The sequence below is a fragment of the Adiantum capillus-veneris genome, chromosome 22, assembly GCF_014529385.1.
Source record: "Adiantum capillus-veneris isolate H3 chromosome 22, ASM1452938v2, whole genome shotgun sequence".
NCBI lineage: Eukaryota > Viridiplantae > Streptophyta > Polypodiopsida > Polypodiales > Pteridaceae > Adiantum > Adiantum capillus-veneris.
Genome location: NC_140952.1, coordinates 87,401,236 through 87,420,513, shown reverse-complemented (window position 1 = coordinate 87,420,513; position 19,278 = coordinate 87,401,236). Strand labels below are relative to the sequence as shown.

Sequence of the window (19,278 nt, the reverse complement as noted above, 5' to 3'; positions counted from 1 at the left end):
ATGCTTCAAGGTGTTAGACATGTGCCGAAGCTAACTAAGAGCTTGGTTTCAACATGACAAGTTGATGATCTTGGATATACTACTGTGTTTGGAATGGTTCTTGGATAATAAAAAAAGGTAACTTGGTCATGCTCAATGACCAAAAGTCTGGCTCATTATATTCCTTGTATGTCTCTTGTGTGAAAAAGAGTTTCATCTTTGTAGCAAACTGCCTTCTATTGAGTTGTGGCATAGCCGGCTTGGTCATATGAGTTAAAAGGGAATGAAGCAATTACAACATTTTGGTTATATCCTTGTGTTAAACTATTCTGATTCTAGTTTATGTGAGCATTGCGTATACAAGAAACAAACTAGGCTTACCACTTTTCCATTAGTTAGGGAATCCTCTAGATTTAGATAATAGTGATCTATGCGGGCCTATGCTACATAAGTCTCTTAGAGGGGCATTATATTTATTGACTTTCATATATGACTCTACTTGAAAGGTATGGGTCTAACTCTTGAGAGGAAAGACAAAGTCTTTAGTGTCTTTCAAAAGTTCCTACCTATGGTCGAGAACCAGTCAGGCAAGAAGTTGAAGGCTATGCACGTTGAAAATGGAGGGAAGGAATCCTCCATTGAGTTCAATAATTTTTGTAGAAAAAGAGGAATGCATTTTCATTGGTTATGGTGCAGACAAAGAGATGGGTTATCGTCTCTGACACTCAAAATCTTGTAGAGTAATATGCAGCTCACAAGTAATCTTTTAGTGAATCAAATATGCACAAACAACTTATGAAAGAGGTTGAATATCACAAAGTAGGATTTGAGGACGTAGCCTCAAGTCCCCAGTTACTGCTAGTAGTGCTCTAGAGAGAGCTAATGATTCCCTTGAGAGAACAGAGTCCAACAGTCAAACAATGAGGATATCTACACGTATATCTCGTGGACCTGAGTATTTTCAACCAAGGTTAGACTATCTATTGTTCACTAACTGTGGAGAGCCTACCTGCCACCAAGAGGCTATTAAGATGGAAGATAGCGTGAAGTGGGAGCATGCAATGCAATCTGAGTATAGCTTGATTATGGCACAAGTTATGGCTAATGCGACTCAAGAAGTAATAGAGTTTCCAGAGGGAAAACAAGCCTTGCCTTACAAATGGGTGTATAAGGAAAAGTACATCGCAGAAGATCCTGATCTTGAGTATAAGGCTTGATCACTTAGCATCTTCATACTTTAGGATATGCTCATTGCTAGGAAGTCCAAAGATGAGATTTTCATCTTGAAGAAGTCACTTACCACGTTGTTATCTATGAAGGATTTGGAGGTGCAAGTCACTTTCTTGGTATGCATATCAAGAGGGATAGAAAACATGGAATACTATAGTTATCTCAGGAAGAAACGTTTATCCACGTCAAGGTCTTGCAACATTTTATATGTAGGGGGGGAAGGCGACATTGAGTACCCCAATGCAAGCATATGAAAAACTTAGCAAGAATGATGCTCCCAAGTCTGATGCTAAGAAAGCAAAAATGACCAAGGTGTCATATTCTTCAATAGTTGAAAATATTATGTATCCCATGGTAAGCCACGAGACTAGAGATCGCCTTTGTAGTGGAGTGGTTAGCAAATTCATGCCAAATCATGGCAGAAAGCACTAGGAAGCAGTGAAGCGTATTTTGAGATATTTGAAAGGTACGACAGACAAGTGCTTATGCTTTGGGAATAGTGATGCATCCATTGTGGGCTATACGGATGTGGATTATGCAGGTTGTGTGGATAGTCAAAGATCCACATATGGCTATGTTTTCCTATTTGTTGGAGTATCCGTGTCATGGAGATCTTGTCTCCAAAATATACATCATCTTCCACCACAGAGGCAGAGTATGTGGCAATTTTTGATGCTATCAAGGAAGCTATATGGTTAGCTCTCCTAGTGGGAGATCTTAGCATTACTCAAACTTCAGTGTTGCATTGTGATAGTTAGAGTGCAATTGCATTAGGAAAGAACTGCGCGTTTCACTCCAAGTCAAAACACATAGAAATCCATTACCATGTGATATGGGACATATTAGCTAGCAAGTGCATTGAGCTAGGCAAAGTTCATATGGATGACAACATTTTAGATGCTCTTACAAAGAGCCTACCCTCTCAGCGGTTTTCACATTGCATGGAGATGATGGGTGTAGGATGAGGCCACTTGGATTGCTTCACAATTTTATGGATGTACATACATAGGCCATTTGGGCCACACTGGCCTTCAAGTGGGATATTGTTAGGGTTTAGGCCAACTGACCGTGGATGCCCATCACATTGACCATACTAGCCTTATCTATTCTTTTGATCTTATAGAAGAATAAGGAGTAGTGAGGAATTCCCAATCTTCACGTAGAGCTCCACCAACACTTTGTGTTTGCTCTTCTTCTCCCTCTCACTCCGCACACATTGCACACTCTTTAGACATAGTCTCTCTCTTGCAGCTCATATGCATGCCACATACACACCCATGGTAAATCTTGTCATTGCCAACATGAGCATGACGGTGCACCTCACTCTTTCACATAGATAGGAATGCGTGCATGGGTCGACATTGGTAGTCCTACAAGACCTTATGCCTGAGTGAGTGTGTGTGTGTGTGTGTGTGTGTGTGTGTGTGTGTGTGTGTGTGTGAGAGAGAGAGAGAGAGAGAGAGAGAGAGAGAGAATTTAACCATTTTAAATATAACTTTGTTATCAATGACACTATCTATTCTCCAATCTTGCATAGAGAGAATATTCTCTTAACAAGAGAGATTATTCTTGAAGAAGAAGAAACCCTCAACTAAAGTGCACTCACTAGAAAAGAGAGACATGATAGGAAAAACAACTTTGACCCTTTGAAAAAGAAAAAAACAAGTTGATTCTTATTGAGAGAGTCCAAATTGTCTCGCCATAAGTTTATGAGAGGCTTAGAGAGTAAAGTGAGAAAGAGGCAAAACTTTCACAAGAAAGAGAGAGCAATTTATATTTTTTTCCAAGAGAATAAGAGAATACAACTAGCTCTCACAGCGGCATTGCTAGAAAAGGTAACTAATTAAACTTGCTTAGTGTGTATCTAAAACCCATGAATGATGGCACGCATGGCTATTGCTGTGCAATTTTTAAGAACGGAAAACTACTAGCCCTGCAAAGATGGGAAGTCTTTGACCAACATAAATAAGAAAGTATGACACAAGTCTTTCGACATTTGCAAATGTGAGCAAAGGGGTATTTGAACACATATGGTAGGCATGCATAAAAGCATGAAGTGTATTGCATACATAATGCACATGGCACAATGCTAAAAGCATTCTTGCATACAAATAAGTACATCTAGATGGCACATGATTGGCAATCTTTTCAAATTGGCACACTAAGCACCTCTTCCTGTGCTCTGCTCTGGTGTGTCAAACAAAAAAGGTTGAGAACCCTTTTTTTTAAAGGCATAAGGTTTGTCACCTCTAACATACATCCTTTAATACACACAAAGAAGACATTTAATTTGCCTTCTAAAGTATAAGCATTGAGAGTATGTTAGCATAAAAATATACAAAATTAGCTAAAGTTGACTATTTGGATAATGGAAGCGAGACAAGATCTTTAAACTTAGACCCTTAGATTTGGAACACCCATTGAGATAATTAAAGACACTTTGGTACCAATTTAAAGGTATCTACGGCTACCTTAATATATAATATAATTTTTGTCAAAAGGTGGTTTGTCCATGATCACCTGAGTCTTTTCATAGACTCATCCACAATAGACAAGTAGATAGTCATCCATCTGAGTTAGTCTCTCGTTTTTAAATACTCAGATGATGGAAGAATCTTAGATTGTCATCTTAGGATGAGTTTGTCCTTAGTTTGGTACAAATGATAAAAAAAGAACAAAAAGAAAGAAGAAAATACACACAATGTTACCAATTCTTATATAACAATTTAGATACTAGTCTCAATGAATAAGAATCTATGATTCTCAAATGAGTCCGTCAACAATGGGAACTTGAATGAAACCATATCATTATGGGATGCATGGTTTCACTTTGTATATGTTTTTGTGCTCAACTTCTACACAAAGATAGAAAGTAAAGTCCAGGAGGCTGCTACACCGGACAACGAAGTTTTATTTGAGGATATATAACTTCCTTAAGAGAGGAAGAGGTAGAAGATAAGAGAACAAGGAAAGATCATGAGCTACCCTTGTAGTAGCCTAAGTGTAAACTATTATGGCTAAAGACTAGCAACCAATCAAGAGCTCGATGTAAGTGTCAAGGAAAAGAAGTCACTCTACCCAGTGACACCATTACGTGAGAAACTTATGAAACCTATTAACTTTTGGTATTAAAATAAATTCCCAACTAGAAAGAGCACTCTTTTGTGAGAAAAATGAAGATTATTGGTCTGGAAAGAACCAAGGAAGTGTATGGGTACATACTGATCAAGCTAACTTTTCTGATAAAAAACATATACTTATAGACTTCTCTCATTGAAGAAACATCATCTTCTTCCTTCTTCAACATCTCTTCCTCCTCCTGCACAGAAGCATCACAAAAATTTACAAAGCTCTTCAAAACATGTGCATGCTTCTCTTTAGATGAGTTTTATTTACAGTAGCATATGCATACAAAATAACTTTTCCATTGTCTTCTCTAGTCTTAGCAAGAATAATTGGTGAGCAAAGATGCTGATGTTGAAAGTATTAGACATTGTTAAAACATGAATGTAATACCCTAGATTCCTAGAGCTCAAAGAGAGATCTTGTTTGAATTGTGGGTTGCACGATTCAGACAACCAAAGCTCAAGGTATGGCCATTTTTGTAAAGGGATGTCGTGCACATGTGACTGCGTACTCCTTTGATCAAGAGATTCATCTCCCCTCACAAATTTCACATCTGATGATAGAATCTTGATCATGAAGTTTTTCTTGAAGGAAAGCATAATAGGTGATGTTATCTCTCCCTTAAAATCATAGTCATCGTTGACTATTGGAGTTCTTGAGTCCCTCGTGAATGCTGCAAAATTTTATGGCTCCACATTTTGGCATGACCATTTTCATTGACTTCATAGAATGAAATATAAATTTTATACCGATATTGCCTCTCTAGATTAATTAGAGAAAATCAAATTTGAATCAATTTCCATCACATAAATATATTCTCAATGGCTTTTGAATGTTTCAAAAACATATAGCTCATCTAGAGTCTAGCATGATCATTCTCATTACTTTGTAGGCTAGGGAGAGAAAATGATGTTTTAAACCTCAAAATTTATTCTTAATTCCTTTAAAGATGGTAAGATGTTACTTTAAAGTAAGGTGTTAGAAAATGAATTCCAATGATTAAAGTTTGTTAAAGCTCTTACCAAAAGCTGATTACTCTTTCCTTACATCATAGTTGTCCTTGACTATGAGTCATCTTAGGAAAACAAAGACTTGGTGCTCATGGATCCTCATTTGAGCAACAACACCATTCCATAGTAGGTGGTTAGTCTACTTGATGCTTGAGGGCATAATATGTCGTAAGCGATCTTTCTGCAATAGATGGCTAGTGTGTGTAGTGCTTGAGGGACATAGCCCGCTGCAAGTATGTCTTCTTGTATGCAAACCTCTAAAAAAATTAGAACTTTAATAAGAGATAAGAGGAATAAAGATAAATCATTGCTTCATAAAACCCAATTTTAAATCAGTGTCTTACATCTTAACACCTTACCTGGTCCATTTCCTTTAAAAAGGAGGAATCTTTTTAGATCTCCTCCTGCTCGATTTTTCAAGTGTGCATACCTTCGCCTAATTTGAAGGCAAAGGTGTACCAACTCCCCCCCCCCCCTCCTGCCCCCTCCCTCACGATCTCTGCAATTCCCATGCCATCAATGCATCCCCTTCCATGCCTCCTAGCAATGTGCTCCCCTATGTCCATGAGCAATGCAACACAGAGCTATATACACAGACAAAGACTCATCATGTCCATGCGTTTTCACGTACACACATAACGTCGAGTTTCCAAGGATGACGAGCAAGAGAAGCACAAACTACTTAGGAGAAGTACACATTGCATGGATATGTTGAAATTGTAATGGGAAGGAAAGAGAGAATCTTAGGGATGATGAGATGGTAGCGTAGTAGGGAAAATGAGGGGGAAGTTTGCAATCTGCACTAAAACAAAGCTTCTCTGGCAACAACTTTCCACTGCCATGTAATGCATTTTGAAACACACGATCAGAGTCGACAATTGTGTTCTTAGGTGCAGGGGATCACCTAAAGAGAGGGGCACCTCGTTGAAAATCTCGTTCCTCTCTCTATGGCTCCTCTCGACAGCCCCATGCCGCCTACTCTGGCTCTCTATCCGCACTGGTCTTGACACACAAAGTTCACCAGAATGCGCTCTACACTTTTCCAATGAGTCAAGGAATAAATGTGTCTCTCTGTCCGCATTGCTCGTGATGCTATGCACCCCATATGTCTCTCTCTCTCACGACTTGGCCAACTAGACCAGATGCCTACACAATTAAAAATATGCCTTTCTCTCCAAGTTGCTCTCAACACATCTCTCTCTCTCTCTCTCTCTCTCTCTCTCTCTCTCTCTCTCTCTCTCTCTCTCTCTCTCTCTCTCTCTCTCTCAAGGAAGTGATGTATGCATTTCTCACCCTTTCAGCCCTTCCTCCTGTTTACGCATTCACAAGCCTTATTGGATGTGCATAACAACCACTAGTGGAATGTACCTTGAAAGATCTTTGATGCAATAGCCAAAGGTTTTGTCCTTAACACGATGTAGTATGGTGTGCTTTTATCTTTAGAATAATATCTAGAAGATCACACAAATACTTCCTTCTCTCTCTCTCTCTCTCTCTCTCTCTCTCTCTCTCTCTCTCTCTCTCTCTCTCTCTCTCTCTCTCTCTCTCTCTCTCTCTCTCTCTCTCTCTCTCTCTCTCTCTCGCGGGTGACCACATGTTGCTTTTACAAGTCTTCTATACTAATCGACAAGCAGCTACGTGACCTTTTGCTACATGTGCACAAAATCATAATGAGATTAGCAGAGAGGACTCTTGATGTACTCCTTTATTATTTGAGAGGTAGCCCATAGGTTACACATACTATGGTCCCATAGGTAACTTTCTAGAGTCTACCCCTAGAGGATGTGAACTTAGAAGGGTTTCACATTGAGACACTAGACGACATCCACTTCATTCAACACTTTTCTGTTAAACGAAGCCCTCAAGAGCTAACTTTGCCAATTTTTTGGAGGAATTGGCATAGGCAAAGCCAAGTAATTTTGGAGGAGCTTACACGTAGAAGATAGGGCAGATTTTGCGCTATGAAGGCTCTCTCAACATCAGCACAACAAATGTCGGTTTTTTGCGTGAAAGCGCTCTTATTGTACTTTTCTCTCCCTCATGGCAAATGTGGCAAAGTTGCCAACTTTTTCAAACTCCTAGACTTGTGCCCCTTCTCATCAACACACCTTCAACAACAAGGTGCTCAAGTTCTGCTTTGATGATCGAGTTCTAGAAGGGGTTGAAAAGCACGGGCTTCCTATCTAGGCAGCTTTGAGCCATGGGCGTCAGGTTAAGTTTTGCTTGCTCATCAAGTGTTGAGAGAACAGAGACTAGTTCCAATCTCTATCTTGCCACCCATATCATCACGAAATACTGCAAGCTTATCCTCTCTGATGCCCTCATTTTTTGCATCATGGCCATCAATTAGTTATAATTCCTCCGCTAAACACCTGTAGCTAATCCCACATAACAATTCCACTTTACTCTTGCACTAATTTTGAAGACATCCTAGTGCCATTTTCTGTCTCTCCATGCCTCATTCTATGGCGATCCTGACACATTTCTCTACGTAACTACTTCACCGTGTTCGCAATCTCGGGGGGTTCATTATGTGTAAAACTACCATATCACGTGCGTTCAAGACATGTTTGTAAAGCCCCTTATCTGTGAGTTTTTTAAGGAATAAAATATACCCATTTCTTTTAAAATCTGTAAGCTTTTTTCAAATTTGAAAAATAGTATCCCTTTTGTATATATATTTATGTAAGTTTGAAGAACTTTAAATACTTTTTTGTTGAACTCACGTGATAGGTTACATTTTTTTTAGGTGACCTACCCGGGTTCGCAATACCCATTAGTCTGATCGATCCGTACCTCTCTTCCATCAATCAAACTATTCAAGAAGCTTCCCATCTTGCTTAAATTTGCACAAGGAACACTATAAAGTCATGTCATGTGCCCCTGCCATCATCTTCCCCAGACGATCCAAAAAGAACCCATATGCAGATTGCGGCCTCGCTGAGTTCGAGCGCTTGTTTGCAGAGATTGAAGAAAAAAGAAAGAAGTTGCTTGTTCAGTTGGGCACCCCATTGTCCCTTGTCAGGTTTGCAATTGGATCAGATGAAACAAAATGGATCTCCGACAATAGAGATGTCTTGAATGATGGAAAATCCACTCGAACAGGTAATGCTAAAAGTGCTGCCTCTTCCTTTGATCAAATTCACCCCTCAGATATAAAGATCGGTGAAGATGCCCATGCCAACATCATTGTGGATGGGAAGTTTACATGCATGGCGCTGGAATAAGCTGAAACAAGTAGCTAACTATCCTCACCCACACACACGAAATAGGTCTTGTAGATCTTGTAAACCTTTTTTGTTGGTATCTGAGTTCACATTGTCTTTGTTGTTGCAAGTGCGAGTGCCATTTGCTGAATCAACATCCACCTCAATGTTATGAGCCCTAATAGTTAGTGCCGGCTCCGCTTGAAGGTTGTACACCCTCTCTCCATAAAGTTTCAAGCATGTTTCCTTCAATGAAAATTGGGACACACCTAATGCAAGCATCATGTTCACCTAATGCTTACATATGTTTCCTTGTTCAGAACACGAACATGTGCAACAAGCCTAGCAGGTTCAGGGTTGTACATAGTGTGTACTAGGTTAAGATTTGAATGATTGCCACTACGGCATGAACACCCTCGTCCCAAGAAACTATCGTGACATGCTCATCGAGAATGTGTGATGCTCTCTCAAAAGAGTTCTCCACTACCTCCTTCTCTATTGCATGATTACGAATGAAACCATTATCTTTCAGCATCTGTACATACCAATAATACGATAGAGCTTACAAAATTAATTCATGAAGCAGCCAATCAACACGTCGACCAACCATCTTCTTAGATCTCCCTAAAAATTTGGTCTTGCGAACACCATGGTATGCTTCAATGGCCCCATTTGTGTCTTGCCCAGAGTGTTGCATTGTCCTTGCTGCACGAACCCACATATCTACACATATTAAGTAAGCAATTCATGGCCAAGAAACATGCATGACTGCGTAGAATTCAATCTCCAATACCTTACCAATTTTAGGTTGCCAATAAGTTTGAAAATACTCCAAGAAGGCCTCTTCCACATGGAAGTCATCTAGAAATGTGTCTATCATGTGTTGAATTCTTTCTCTTGTCTCTGTCTCAGTTGTGCAGGAGGGCCCTCGTGAGTGCATGATCACCCCTAGTTGACGAAACATCATAGCCCTTGGCCAATCTTGCACCTTTCTCACAAGATGCTTTAGCCAACACCACCTCACATGCCACAAGCAAAGGTAGATGGGTACGTTGAAGACCTCCCTATGCAAAACGAGCTTCAATGTGTAAGCAAAGAATACATTAAAGAGAATTGGAATTGCATTCAAAAAATGACCCTATACTTGATTGCGTTTATTTCAGTTTTTGCATCATCTACCATGAAAGCAGCAGGCTCCCAACACTTGTGGTGATCCAACATTTGCGTTCCTAAATTTGCAAAGCAATAAGGAGGTAGCTTCCGTTGTGCTGCTTGAAGTCAAAACCCCAGCAACTGGCACCCCATTGCAATGTGCATTTAAGACAAGCATGGTGTACAAGTGAAACTACAATTGGGAAAAGGTGCTTTTTTAAAAAATTTAGATTAGATTGTGAGGTTTTGCATAGAAACTTAGTGGAAAAGAAGGTCACCTTGTACTTGTTTGTCCCAAATGTTGCAACCATAGCGAGGAGGTTGGCATCTCTGTATACTCTACACATTTCCTTTTGCCAAGGTGTTTGAATCCCCAAAATGAAATCTTGTTGGTGCACTCGATTGTGCTCATGGTAAATGAAAACAATAGATGCATTCTCCAAACACCAACGCCGCGTACTCTCAACATCATCCTCATGCAGTTGATAGGTTTCGATTACTAGATTTCTTGATATATTCACTATATCACGAACACATAGGAAATCATCCCTTGACTTTGAGCGATTGGGGTTAGCATTAACTTCAGCATGTAGTGATTGGATGTGACCATCTAGAGCTTGGTGTGGGGTGAAGCCTCGACGAAGAAGATTGTACACCCAAAGATTCTTCTCCAGACTCCTTGGAGACCCAAGGGGAGAACATCACATTGGAGCCCTCACCATGACACATTAAATCTGTCTTGTCTGTATGATCAGGATTGATATATGATATCAATCCAATAGTTGGGTCTTTACATAGGTGGCTTATCGAGAAATGGCATTGACACCCCCTTTTGTGGAGGCCTTTGTTTCATCGCCTTTTGGTTTTTGTGTTGTGATTAACACTCTCAGTTATGTTTGTATCCAGTTGATTTGGAATTTCATGATTGCCATTCGAAGCTGACGATTCAATGAGGTATTACGCTCATCAATAGGGCCATACGCACACCAAAATCTACAAAATATCAAAGAAAATTGTGAGGATGAAATCAATGCTTCGATAAGATGAAAGTAAAATGTCCGATGACAAATGTACGACGACAAAGAATGAATAGTGTAGTTAAATGCCTAAACACTTACACAATCTTCTCGATCCATGCATCATTGCATGCTCTCTTTATTTGGGTTGGGTCTTTATGATGGTGCGTGTACTTTTTGAAAACAGTGTCGTATCCTTCAATTTTTTCCTCACGGTGCACAAAATCATTGACCCATGACCATTGGATCATGGCTTGCCGCATAACCTTGTACTTGGAACGGTCATCGCGCACCAATATCCATTGCAATCCACTAGCATTGAATGAACCAAGAGGAGGAAATTTCACCTTTTGAAATGCCATTGAAAGAGAGAGAGAGAGAGAGAGAGAGAGAGAGAGAGAGAGAGAGAGAGAGAGAGAGAGAGATGGAAAAAGAATGAATAGTGATTGACAATGAGCAATCACTATTAATAAAGAATGAATGGTGATTAATAATAAATGTGGCTTATAGCTTTATTGGATGTGTAAAAAAAGAAGAGAAGCCATCAGGGTGCAATATATAAATCGACTATTTTTAATTTTTAAGAAGGGTGTGTGTGTGTGTGTGTGTGTGAGTGAGAGAGAGAGAGAGAGAGAGAGAGAGAGAGAGAGAGAGAGAGAGAGAGAGAGAGAGAGAGAGAGAGAGGGAGAGGGGGATGGAGAATTCACTGTGTTAAGTGCGCTCTTTATTGATGAGTGTAATGTGTGTGGGAAAGTGTCTGTTGAAGTCTCAGCTTCCCAATGTCACCTACCTTAGAGTTAGTTGTTACATCAACTTAATCAACCAAAACTCTAGAGTGAGGTAAATTAGCCAGATGTTTAAATTGACGAACTCTGGAGTGGGGTGGGGTCTCCAGGATATTGATCGAAGCAAGAAAAAAGTTCGTAGCCTCGTACATGACGTCAAACAAGACGCAACTGACAAGGCAGGCACTGAATGTTGCAGCTCAATGTCAAGCCCTGCCACGTTGGAAAGGACGCTCGCCATGCTGGACAGAGGGGGGACTTGCCACGATGGCTAACACCCCGATAGTTATCATCAGCCATCAGTTGTCCCTCCTCCCCCCCACCCCCTCCCTCGCGATCTCAATGCATCATCCTTCTATGCCTCCTAGCACTACACTCCCCTATGTCCATGAGCAATGCGACACAGAGCTATAGACATAGACAAAGCCTCTTCGTGTCTAGGCATTTCACGTACATACATAAAGTCAAGCATCCAAGGATGACGAGCAAGAGAAGCACAAACTGCTTAGGAGAGAGTATACACTGCATGGATATGTTGAAATTGTAATGGAAAGGAGAGAGAGCATCTTAGGGATGATGAGATGGTAGTGTAGTAGGGCAAAAGAGGGGGAAGTCTCCAAGCTGCACTAAAAAAATCTTCTTTGGCAACAACTTTCCACCGCCACGTAATGCATTTTGAAACATACAAGCAGAGTCCTCTGCTCCAACGTGCAGGGGATCACCTCAAGAGTCATTTCCTCTCTCTGCGGCTCCACTCGATAGCCCCATGCTGCCTACTATGGCTCTCTATCTGCAAAGTTCAAACAAAATGCGCTTTGCACTTTTCCAATGAGTCAAGGAATAAATGTATCGGTCCGCATTGCTCGTGATGCTTTGCACCCCATCTGTCTCTCTCTGTGGGCTGGACCAATTGAACCACATGCCTGCACAATAAAAAAATATGCCTTTCTCTTCAAGTTGCTCTCAACACATCTCTCTCTCTCTCTCTCTCTCTCTCTCTCTCTCTCTCTCTCTCTCTCTCTCTCTCTCTCTCCGCCCCCCCAATGTGCCCAGAGCATATGACTAGCACTTCAAAAAAAAAGGTTTGGTGCCATCTCTCCGTCTCAAACGTTGCTGCCTGCTAGATGTCACCAACCTTGCCCTGGTCCTCTCTGCGCCACCTACATGCCGCCTCTGTCCATCGTCTGCTTGCAGTGGTTGACTTGCTTTATGCTTTATGTTTCAAGTTGAGGTATTTGGAAAGATACCAGTTGATGAAAATTTTTGGCACACCTATTTGGTGCTCAAATCATATGAACTTTTCAATTCATTACATTTGTCATTGAATCAAGTGTTTGCAATTCATTACTTAGAAAAAGGCATATTTTTTGGCCAAGAAGACCATAAGAAGGCCATAGGGAACTGGTAGAGAAAAACGTGCCATTCTTTCATTATCAAATGGTCAACCTCACATTAACTTTTCTAAGTGACATTTCAAGTCATTTCATGCCTTGCTATATTCATTTGAATAATTTCATTATGAAAATGAGCATGTGTGTGTGTACACGTGCATCTCTCTCTCTCTCTCTCTCTCTCTCTCTAATCTCTCTCCATTAAAGTGTTCAAGAAATATCATTTTTTCATACATATAAAACTCCTTTTCTTGAATTTGCTAAGAGAAATTTTTAAATTTTTGATTTATTTTTCAGGTTTTTATATTATTTTTCTTTATTTTGGGGCAAAAATTCTCCTTTTCCCTTTACTCTCAATTGACATTTTTGAAATTGAAAATGACACAATATTAAGCCGAGACACATTTTTCATGAACAAAAGGTCCATTAACATGTCAAATGTGTTCTAATAATCATTTATTAGAGGAAAAAAGATGCCTTCTTGAAGCCATCGTGAAGTCTTCACCTTGTTTTTAAACGTACAAAGGTCCTTTTTCTTTTTCAATGGTAGATTATCCACATGCATAAAGAGCCTTCATAGTTCGAAATGTCCTTGAGAAAATTCAAATTCATGCTTCAAAAGATAAGTATCTCCATACGAGGAGATCATACGCTTATTTGAGAGGCATAACATTGAGCCACCGAGATGGCAGTCTTTAGCTAATCACTTACCCTTGTTGAGAATTGAAAAACATTCTTTGTGAATATTTGGGTAACTTTCCATGAGGATAGTGATGTATGCATTTCTCACCCTTGCAACCCTTCCTCGTGTTTATGCATTCACAAGCCTTATTGGATGTGCATAACAACCCCTGGTAGAATGCATCTTAAAAGATCTTTGATGCAATAGCCAAAGGTTTTGTCCTTAACACCATGTAGTATGGTGTGCTTTTATCTTTAGAATAATATCTAGAAGATCACACAGATACTTTCTTCTCTCTCTCCCTCTCTCTCTCTCTCTCTCTCTCTCTCTCTCTCGGGTGATCACATGTTGCTTTTACAAGTCTTCTATACTAATCGACAACCAAATACGTGACCTTTTGCTATATGTGTGCAAAATCATAATGAGATTAGCAGAGAGGACTCTTGATGTATCCCTTTATTATTTGAGAGGGAACCCGTAGGTTATGCATAGTATAGTCCCATATGTAACTTTCTACAGTCTACCCCTAGAGGATGTGAACTTAGAAGGGTTTCGCAGAGAGACAGTGCCTTCATTGAGATGACATCCACTTGGTCAGCACTTTGTGCTGAACGAAGCCCTCAAGGACTAACTTTGCCATGTTTTGGAGGAATTGGCATAGGCAAAGCTGCATTTGGAGGAGCTTACACGTAGAAGATAGGGCAGCTATATATTGCGCTATGAAGGCTCTCTCAACGTCAGCACAACAAACACTGTCGGCTTTTTGCGCGAAAGCGCTCTTATTGTACTTTTCTCTCCCTCATGGCAAATGTGGTAAATGGCAAATCTGGTAAAGTTGCCAACTTTTTCAAACTCCTAGACTTGTGCCCCTTCTCATCAACACACCTTCAACGGCAAGGTGCTCAAGTTCTGCTTTGACGATCGAGTTCTAGAAGGGGTTGAAACTTGAAAAGCACGGGCTTCCTATCCAGGCAGCTTTGAGCCATGGGCGTCAGGTTAAGTTTTTCTTGTTCATCAAGTGTTGAGAGAACAGAGACTGGTTCCAATCTCTATCTTGCCACCCATATCATCACGGAATACTGCAAGCTTAATATCCTCTCTGCTGCCCTCATTTTCTGCATCATCGCCATCAATTAGTTATAATTCCTCCCCTCAGGCGCTAATCACCTGTAGCTAATCCCACATAACAATTCCACTTTACTCTTGCACTAATTTTGAAGACATCCTGGTGCCATTTTCTGTCTCTCCTTGCTTTATTCTATGGCGGTCCTGGTGCATTTCTCTGCATAACTACTTCACCGCGTTCGCAATACCCATTAGTCTGATAGATCTGTACCTCTCTTCCATCAATCAAACTGTTCAAGAAGCTTCCCATCTTGCTTAAATTTGCACAAGGAACACTATAAAGTCATGTCATGTGCCCCTGCCATCATCTTCCCCAGACGATCCAAAAAGAACCCATATGCAGATCGCGGCCTCGCTGAGTTCGAGCGCTTATCTGCAGAGCTTGAAGCAAAAAGAAAGAAGTTGCTTGTTCAGCTGGGCACCCCATTGTCCCTTGTCAGATTTGCAATTGGATCAGATGAAACAAAATGGATTCCCATCATCATCTGTCCAACTCTTTCCACAGAGGAACTGCGCCTCATCAGGCAAGCAGCACTGAACTTGATCTCAGACGATAGAGATGTCTTGAATGATGGAAAATCCACTCGAACAGGTAATGCCAAAAGTGCTGCCTCTTCCTTTGATCAAATTCACCCATCAGATGTATTAAAGACTGGCGAAGATGCCCATGCCAACATCACTGTGGATCGGAAGTTTACGCGCATGGCGCTGGCCGCAGAGAAGTTGCTCTGGATGGCTGCTTTTGGTTTGAGCATTGTAGCGGACATAGTTCTCAATGCTATCGGGCTGAAAGCACGCCCGGATATTACACCTCAGAGAAGGAGACCCATTTCATTGAGGCAAGAGAGGGTCAACAAACATATCACCATGGCAACCTCTGTGCATGTCCCCTCTTTGCTCCCACCAAGAGTCGCACCCGCAACCATGTCGGGACCGCTGCACATCAAAGCAAAAGGTCCCTCACATCCACTACATCTTAAAGTTCCCAAAGGACACTACAAACCGGAAAACTTAGGCTGCTCTACTGCCCCCAGCACTCCTACGAATTCAAGACAGCTGAAGAAGCCTCTTCTCACATTCGTATCGCTCCCGAAGACATGTGGTCTAGAAGAGGAGCAGGGGTTTACAAAGCAGACGCAGCTTTGCACTACGGCATCCCTCCCAAGGATGACAACATGTTTGGAGGAATCGGAATCAGATTCACCGAGGCGCGCAAAAACCTTAACAAACAAATATGCAGACACAAAGGGGAATGCAGAGAAATTGGGCCAAGCTTTAACAGGAGCGGGGGTGGTACTAGGGTTGGGCGGTCTCGTGATGGGTTATTTTCCTGCAATTGTGAGCATTGTGTGCTGGTGGTATCTGCTACCAACATTGAGGAAGGCTGTAGGGGACAAACCCACCATTGTCAAAGGCCATCATCATCATCAAAACAGAAGCTAGGAAGAGTATTAGTATACCTCAAGAAGGAAATCCAATGTATGGCAAGTGAGGTAAGCACTCCAACATATTCCCACAATGGCATTTGAGCTCAATTGTTAAGCTAATTGCACATGTGATCGATCCCAAGCTCTGTTTATCGTCGCATATTGGGCTGAATTTATCATCTCTTGAATCTATAGTGGCAGATATCATCACCTCCGAGTCCAAAAACAAAACCGTTTTCCTGCATAGTTGATGTATAAAAAGCCTGTAGCATGTTTTGATTTATGCTATCATGATTAGGATTTGATATTGCTATTCCATTGTACCCTCCGATCCGTGGGTCACTTGTGGCTCATCTGGAATCTCTTTGTATACTAGAAACCATCTCATTCTGATGTCTCTCTGTTGTATAAAATCAAAGATCATGAACAACCAAGCTGTGTGTACTTCTATGATTGTTCACCCATCTCATGATCCAAATTCAAATGGACTTTGCACATTCTTCATGCAATCAAGTTAGAGGTGATCGCCTCCTTGACACTAGACTTGTGTGAGATGTAAAGGATACCTTAACCCCGGGGCATTCACTAAGGGTTACTGTTTGATATCATGATGTGAGTGGACATAAGGGAGGGATGTATTTTACAAAGAATGCTCCCATAGATAGAGGTAAATCAAAGGTATTTGGTGCATGCCGGTGACATCTCCTTGGTATTACAAGCGAATCCCCGGGGAACTTAGCACCTGCTATAATAACACCAAAGAAGGCATAATATGCATATCCATGCATGCTTGCACACACCATGGTAGATGTATAGGCATATGTTATGTAACCCCTATACACAAGAAGTTTTGAACAAATTCTCACAATAATTCCCACATTGTGACTTACCTCAACATCATGAGCTTCTGTGAGGGAGGCACCGCATACCTAGCTAGGTACGATTGGGGGCAGGGGACCGCCGGCCCGGTGGGGGGGCCGGGGGTCCTACCTACCTAGCTAGGTATGTGGTGCCTCCCGAGCATAAGCTCATGATGTTATGCATTGTATGAAAAACACTGGAAAAGACTCCATTTTCCTACACGAGAAAATTTCTAAATCTTCTTGTGCTAGTGATTATTGTGAAATTTCAATTCCAATAGTGAATGCATGTTGGCATATTTTTGTTTGATAGAAATTCAAGTGGAACAAATAAAGCATTCCAAAACTAAGTAACATGTGTTGTGGATGTTTTTCCACACAAGCAACTTCTATTTCAAAACTCCTATGTACTGAGCTTCTAGACTTGTAGGAGCACCTTCCATTGTAGTCTCTAACTCTCATTCATGGAACTCAATAAAGGGTGCTCCATGTTCTTAGTGACCAAATGAGCCTAATAGGAAAAAGTTTTCTCATGTAGATCGACCGGTTGCTGAGCACCTCTGGGATAAAGACGTGAAAAATCATTTTCTCAAACATACACAATTCCTTTCTATGATTTTTCCAAGAGGAAACTTTGAGCTAATTTTTACTATTTTTCTCAAATTCTAGGTGAGATTTTTGCTTTTCTTCTTGCTTTGAACGAGTAATGTAAGCTAAGACAAACTTTTCTCGAACATTGATTACCGCACATGAAGCATCTCATGTGACTATACTACGGATAAGCCCATGGAAGAATGTTGATACCATGTGTACAGACTTGAGTCCATAACTAGGACTCTCCAAAATTTTGCGAGTTGTTAAACCATTCACCATAATTAATCACGCGATTTGATGAGATTCCACATATTATCACCCCATTTAGATATATTTGCAGATATAATGTTTATCATATACTGCATGAAAAATAATCTCTTTGGCTCATCTGCACCCCTACTAGTATCACTATAATTATTTTGTTACCTTCTTTGTGGAAAACACACTCAGGGTGGTCTTGCCCACAACATCTACCTCTATTTCCTAGACAACTTGCAATCTGCCATTGAGATATAATTTGATAATTGTCTTGATTCTAGTTTCTACTCCCATGGCCACCTCCTTAACCTACATCTTGTCCGCTACCTTTACCTCTATTATTGTAGAAGAGTTTTCCAAAAATTGTTTTCCCTTGTGAATATTATTTTTCATCAATGTTATTTAGTTCCACAATTAGCATCAACACAAGATCTGCAAAACTTGGAATTTTCTCCCAAGTAACAGAGGTCTTGAATTGCTTGTCCATTGGTCCTAAACCACACAAGCAAGCTTCCATTGTGTCATAATCATCAATGATAACATTTATAGAATCAAGGGCTTTATTTTCAAAACATAGTCATCCACAGACATACCTTCGTCTACATAGTATTTAGCTCTATCTTTAACTGCAACTTTCTTGACTTGTTGGTAACATCTAGTGAGATCAAATTGTTCCAAGTATACTTTGAGGATTTGGAATCCTACATGTGCACAATCATTGTGCACTGCACAGTGATAGAGGCAACCAATACATAACCTTTTGTGCTCCGCTCCCTATTGAAGTCACAATAACCTTTACTCATCAATTTTTTTTTCACTCTTAACTTCTGAGCATGTAAGATGTTCTTTTCTACCTACTCAATAACAATTGGGTTGATCCAATCATTGTTGACATGTGCAAAAAGTCAAAAAGTATGCACCAAACCTATAACAAGCTAAAAATAACACGTTACCACAACAAGTGTACATATACTCAATATGTTATCTTGCATTACTTTACAATAACTAGAAAATTGTAGCCATCATCAAGCTCCCTACAACACCACACTTAGTGATTTGTAGAATTTCAAACCTTATAATTCTTGCATAAAAATGTCCTCTACCTCAAAGACAGAGATGAAAACTTGAATACACAAGTTTAGTCCTAAAGACTACACAGAGAGATCTGATAAGATAAGGACCACCACTCTCACCAGGTAGACCATGTCAATGTCCAACTATAGTACTAGTGAGAGATCTGATAAGATGAGGACCATCACTCTCACTAGGTAGGTCATATTGATGATGTCCAACTATAGTACTAGTGATGATAAGCCTCATCTCTACTATTGCGAGAAGGCAACAAAGAAACACTCACAAGAACATATATATTGAAGATATAAAATTCTACATCAAATAGAGATATGATAAGATAAGGACCATCACTCTCACTAGGTA

General features: G+C 40.4%; 2 protein-coding genes across 2 annotated transcripts; both read left to right on the top strand.

Annotated features, from left to right (window-relative positions):
* The first annotated feature begins 8,215 nt into the window (after positions 1–8,215).
* LOC147429739 (uncharacterized) lies at positions 8,216–8,572 on the top strand. The gene has a single exon (XM_086495714.1). The coding sequence runs from the start codon at positions 8,216–8,218 to the stop codon at positions 8,570–8,572; it is 357 nt and encodes a 118-aa protein (XP_086351840.1).
* A 5,874-nt stretch (positions 8,573–14,446) lies between these two features.
* LOC147429738 (uncharacterized) lies at positions 14,447–16,593 on the top strand. The gene has a single exon (XM_086495277.1). The coding sequence runs from the start codon at positions 14,988–14,990 to the stop codon at positions 16,143–16,145; it is 1,158 nt and encodes a 385-aa protein (XP_086351403.1). The 5' UTR covers positions 14,447–14,987; the 3' UTR covers positions 16,146–16,593.
* The last annotated feature ends 2,685 nt before the right edge of the window (positions 16,594–19,278 follow it).

Coding starts and splice junctions, on each gene's coding strand:
- LOC147429739 (XM_086495714.1), top strand. CDS start 8,216: ATGTCATGTGCCCCTGCCATCATCTTCCCCAGACGATCCAAAAAGAAC.
- LOC147429738 (XM_086495277.1), top strand. CDS start 14,988: ATGTCATGTGCCCCTGCCATCATCTTCCCCAGACGATCCAAAAAGAAC.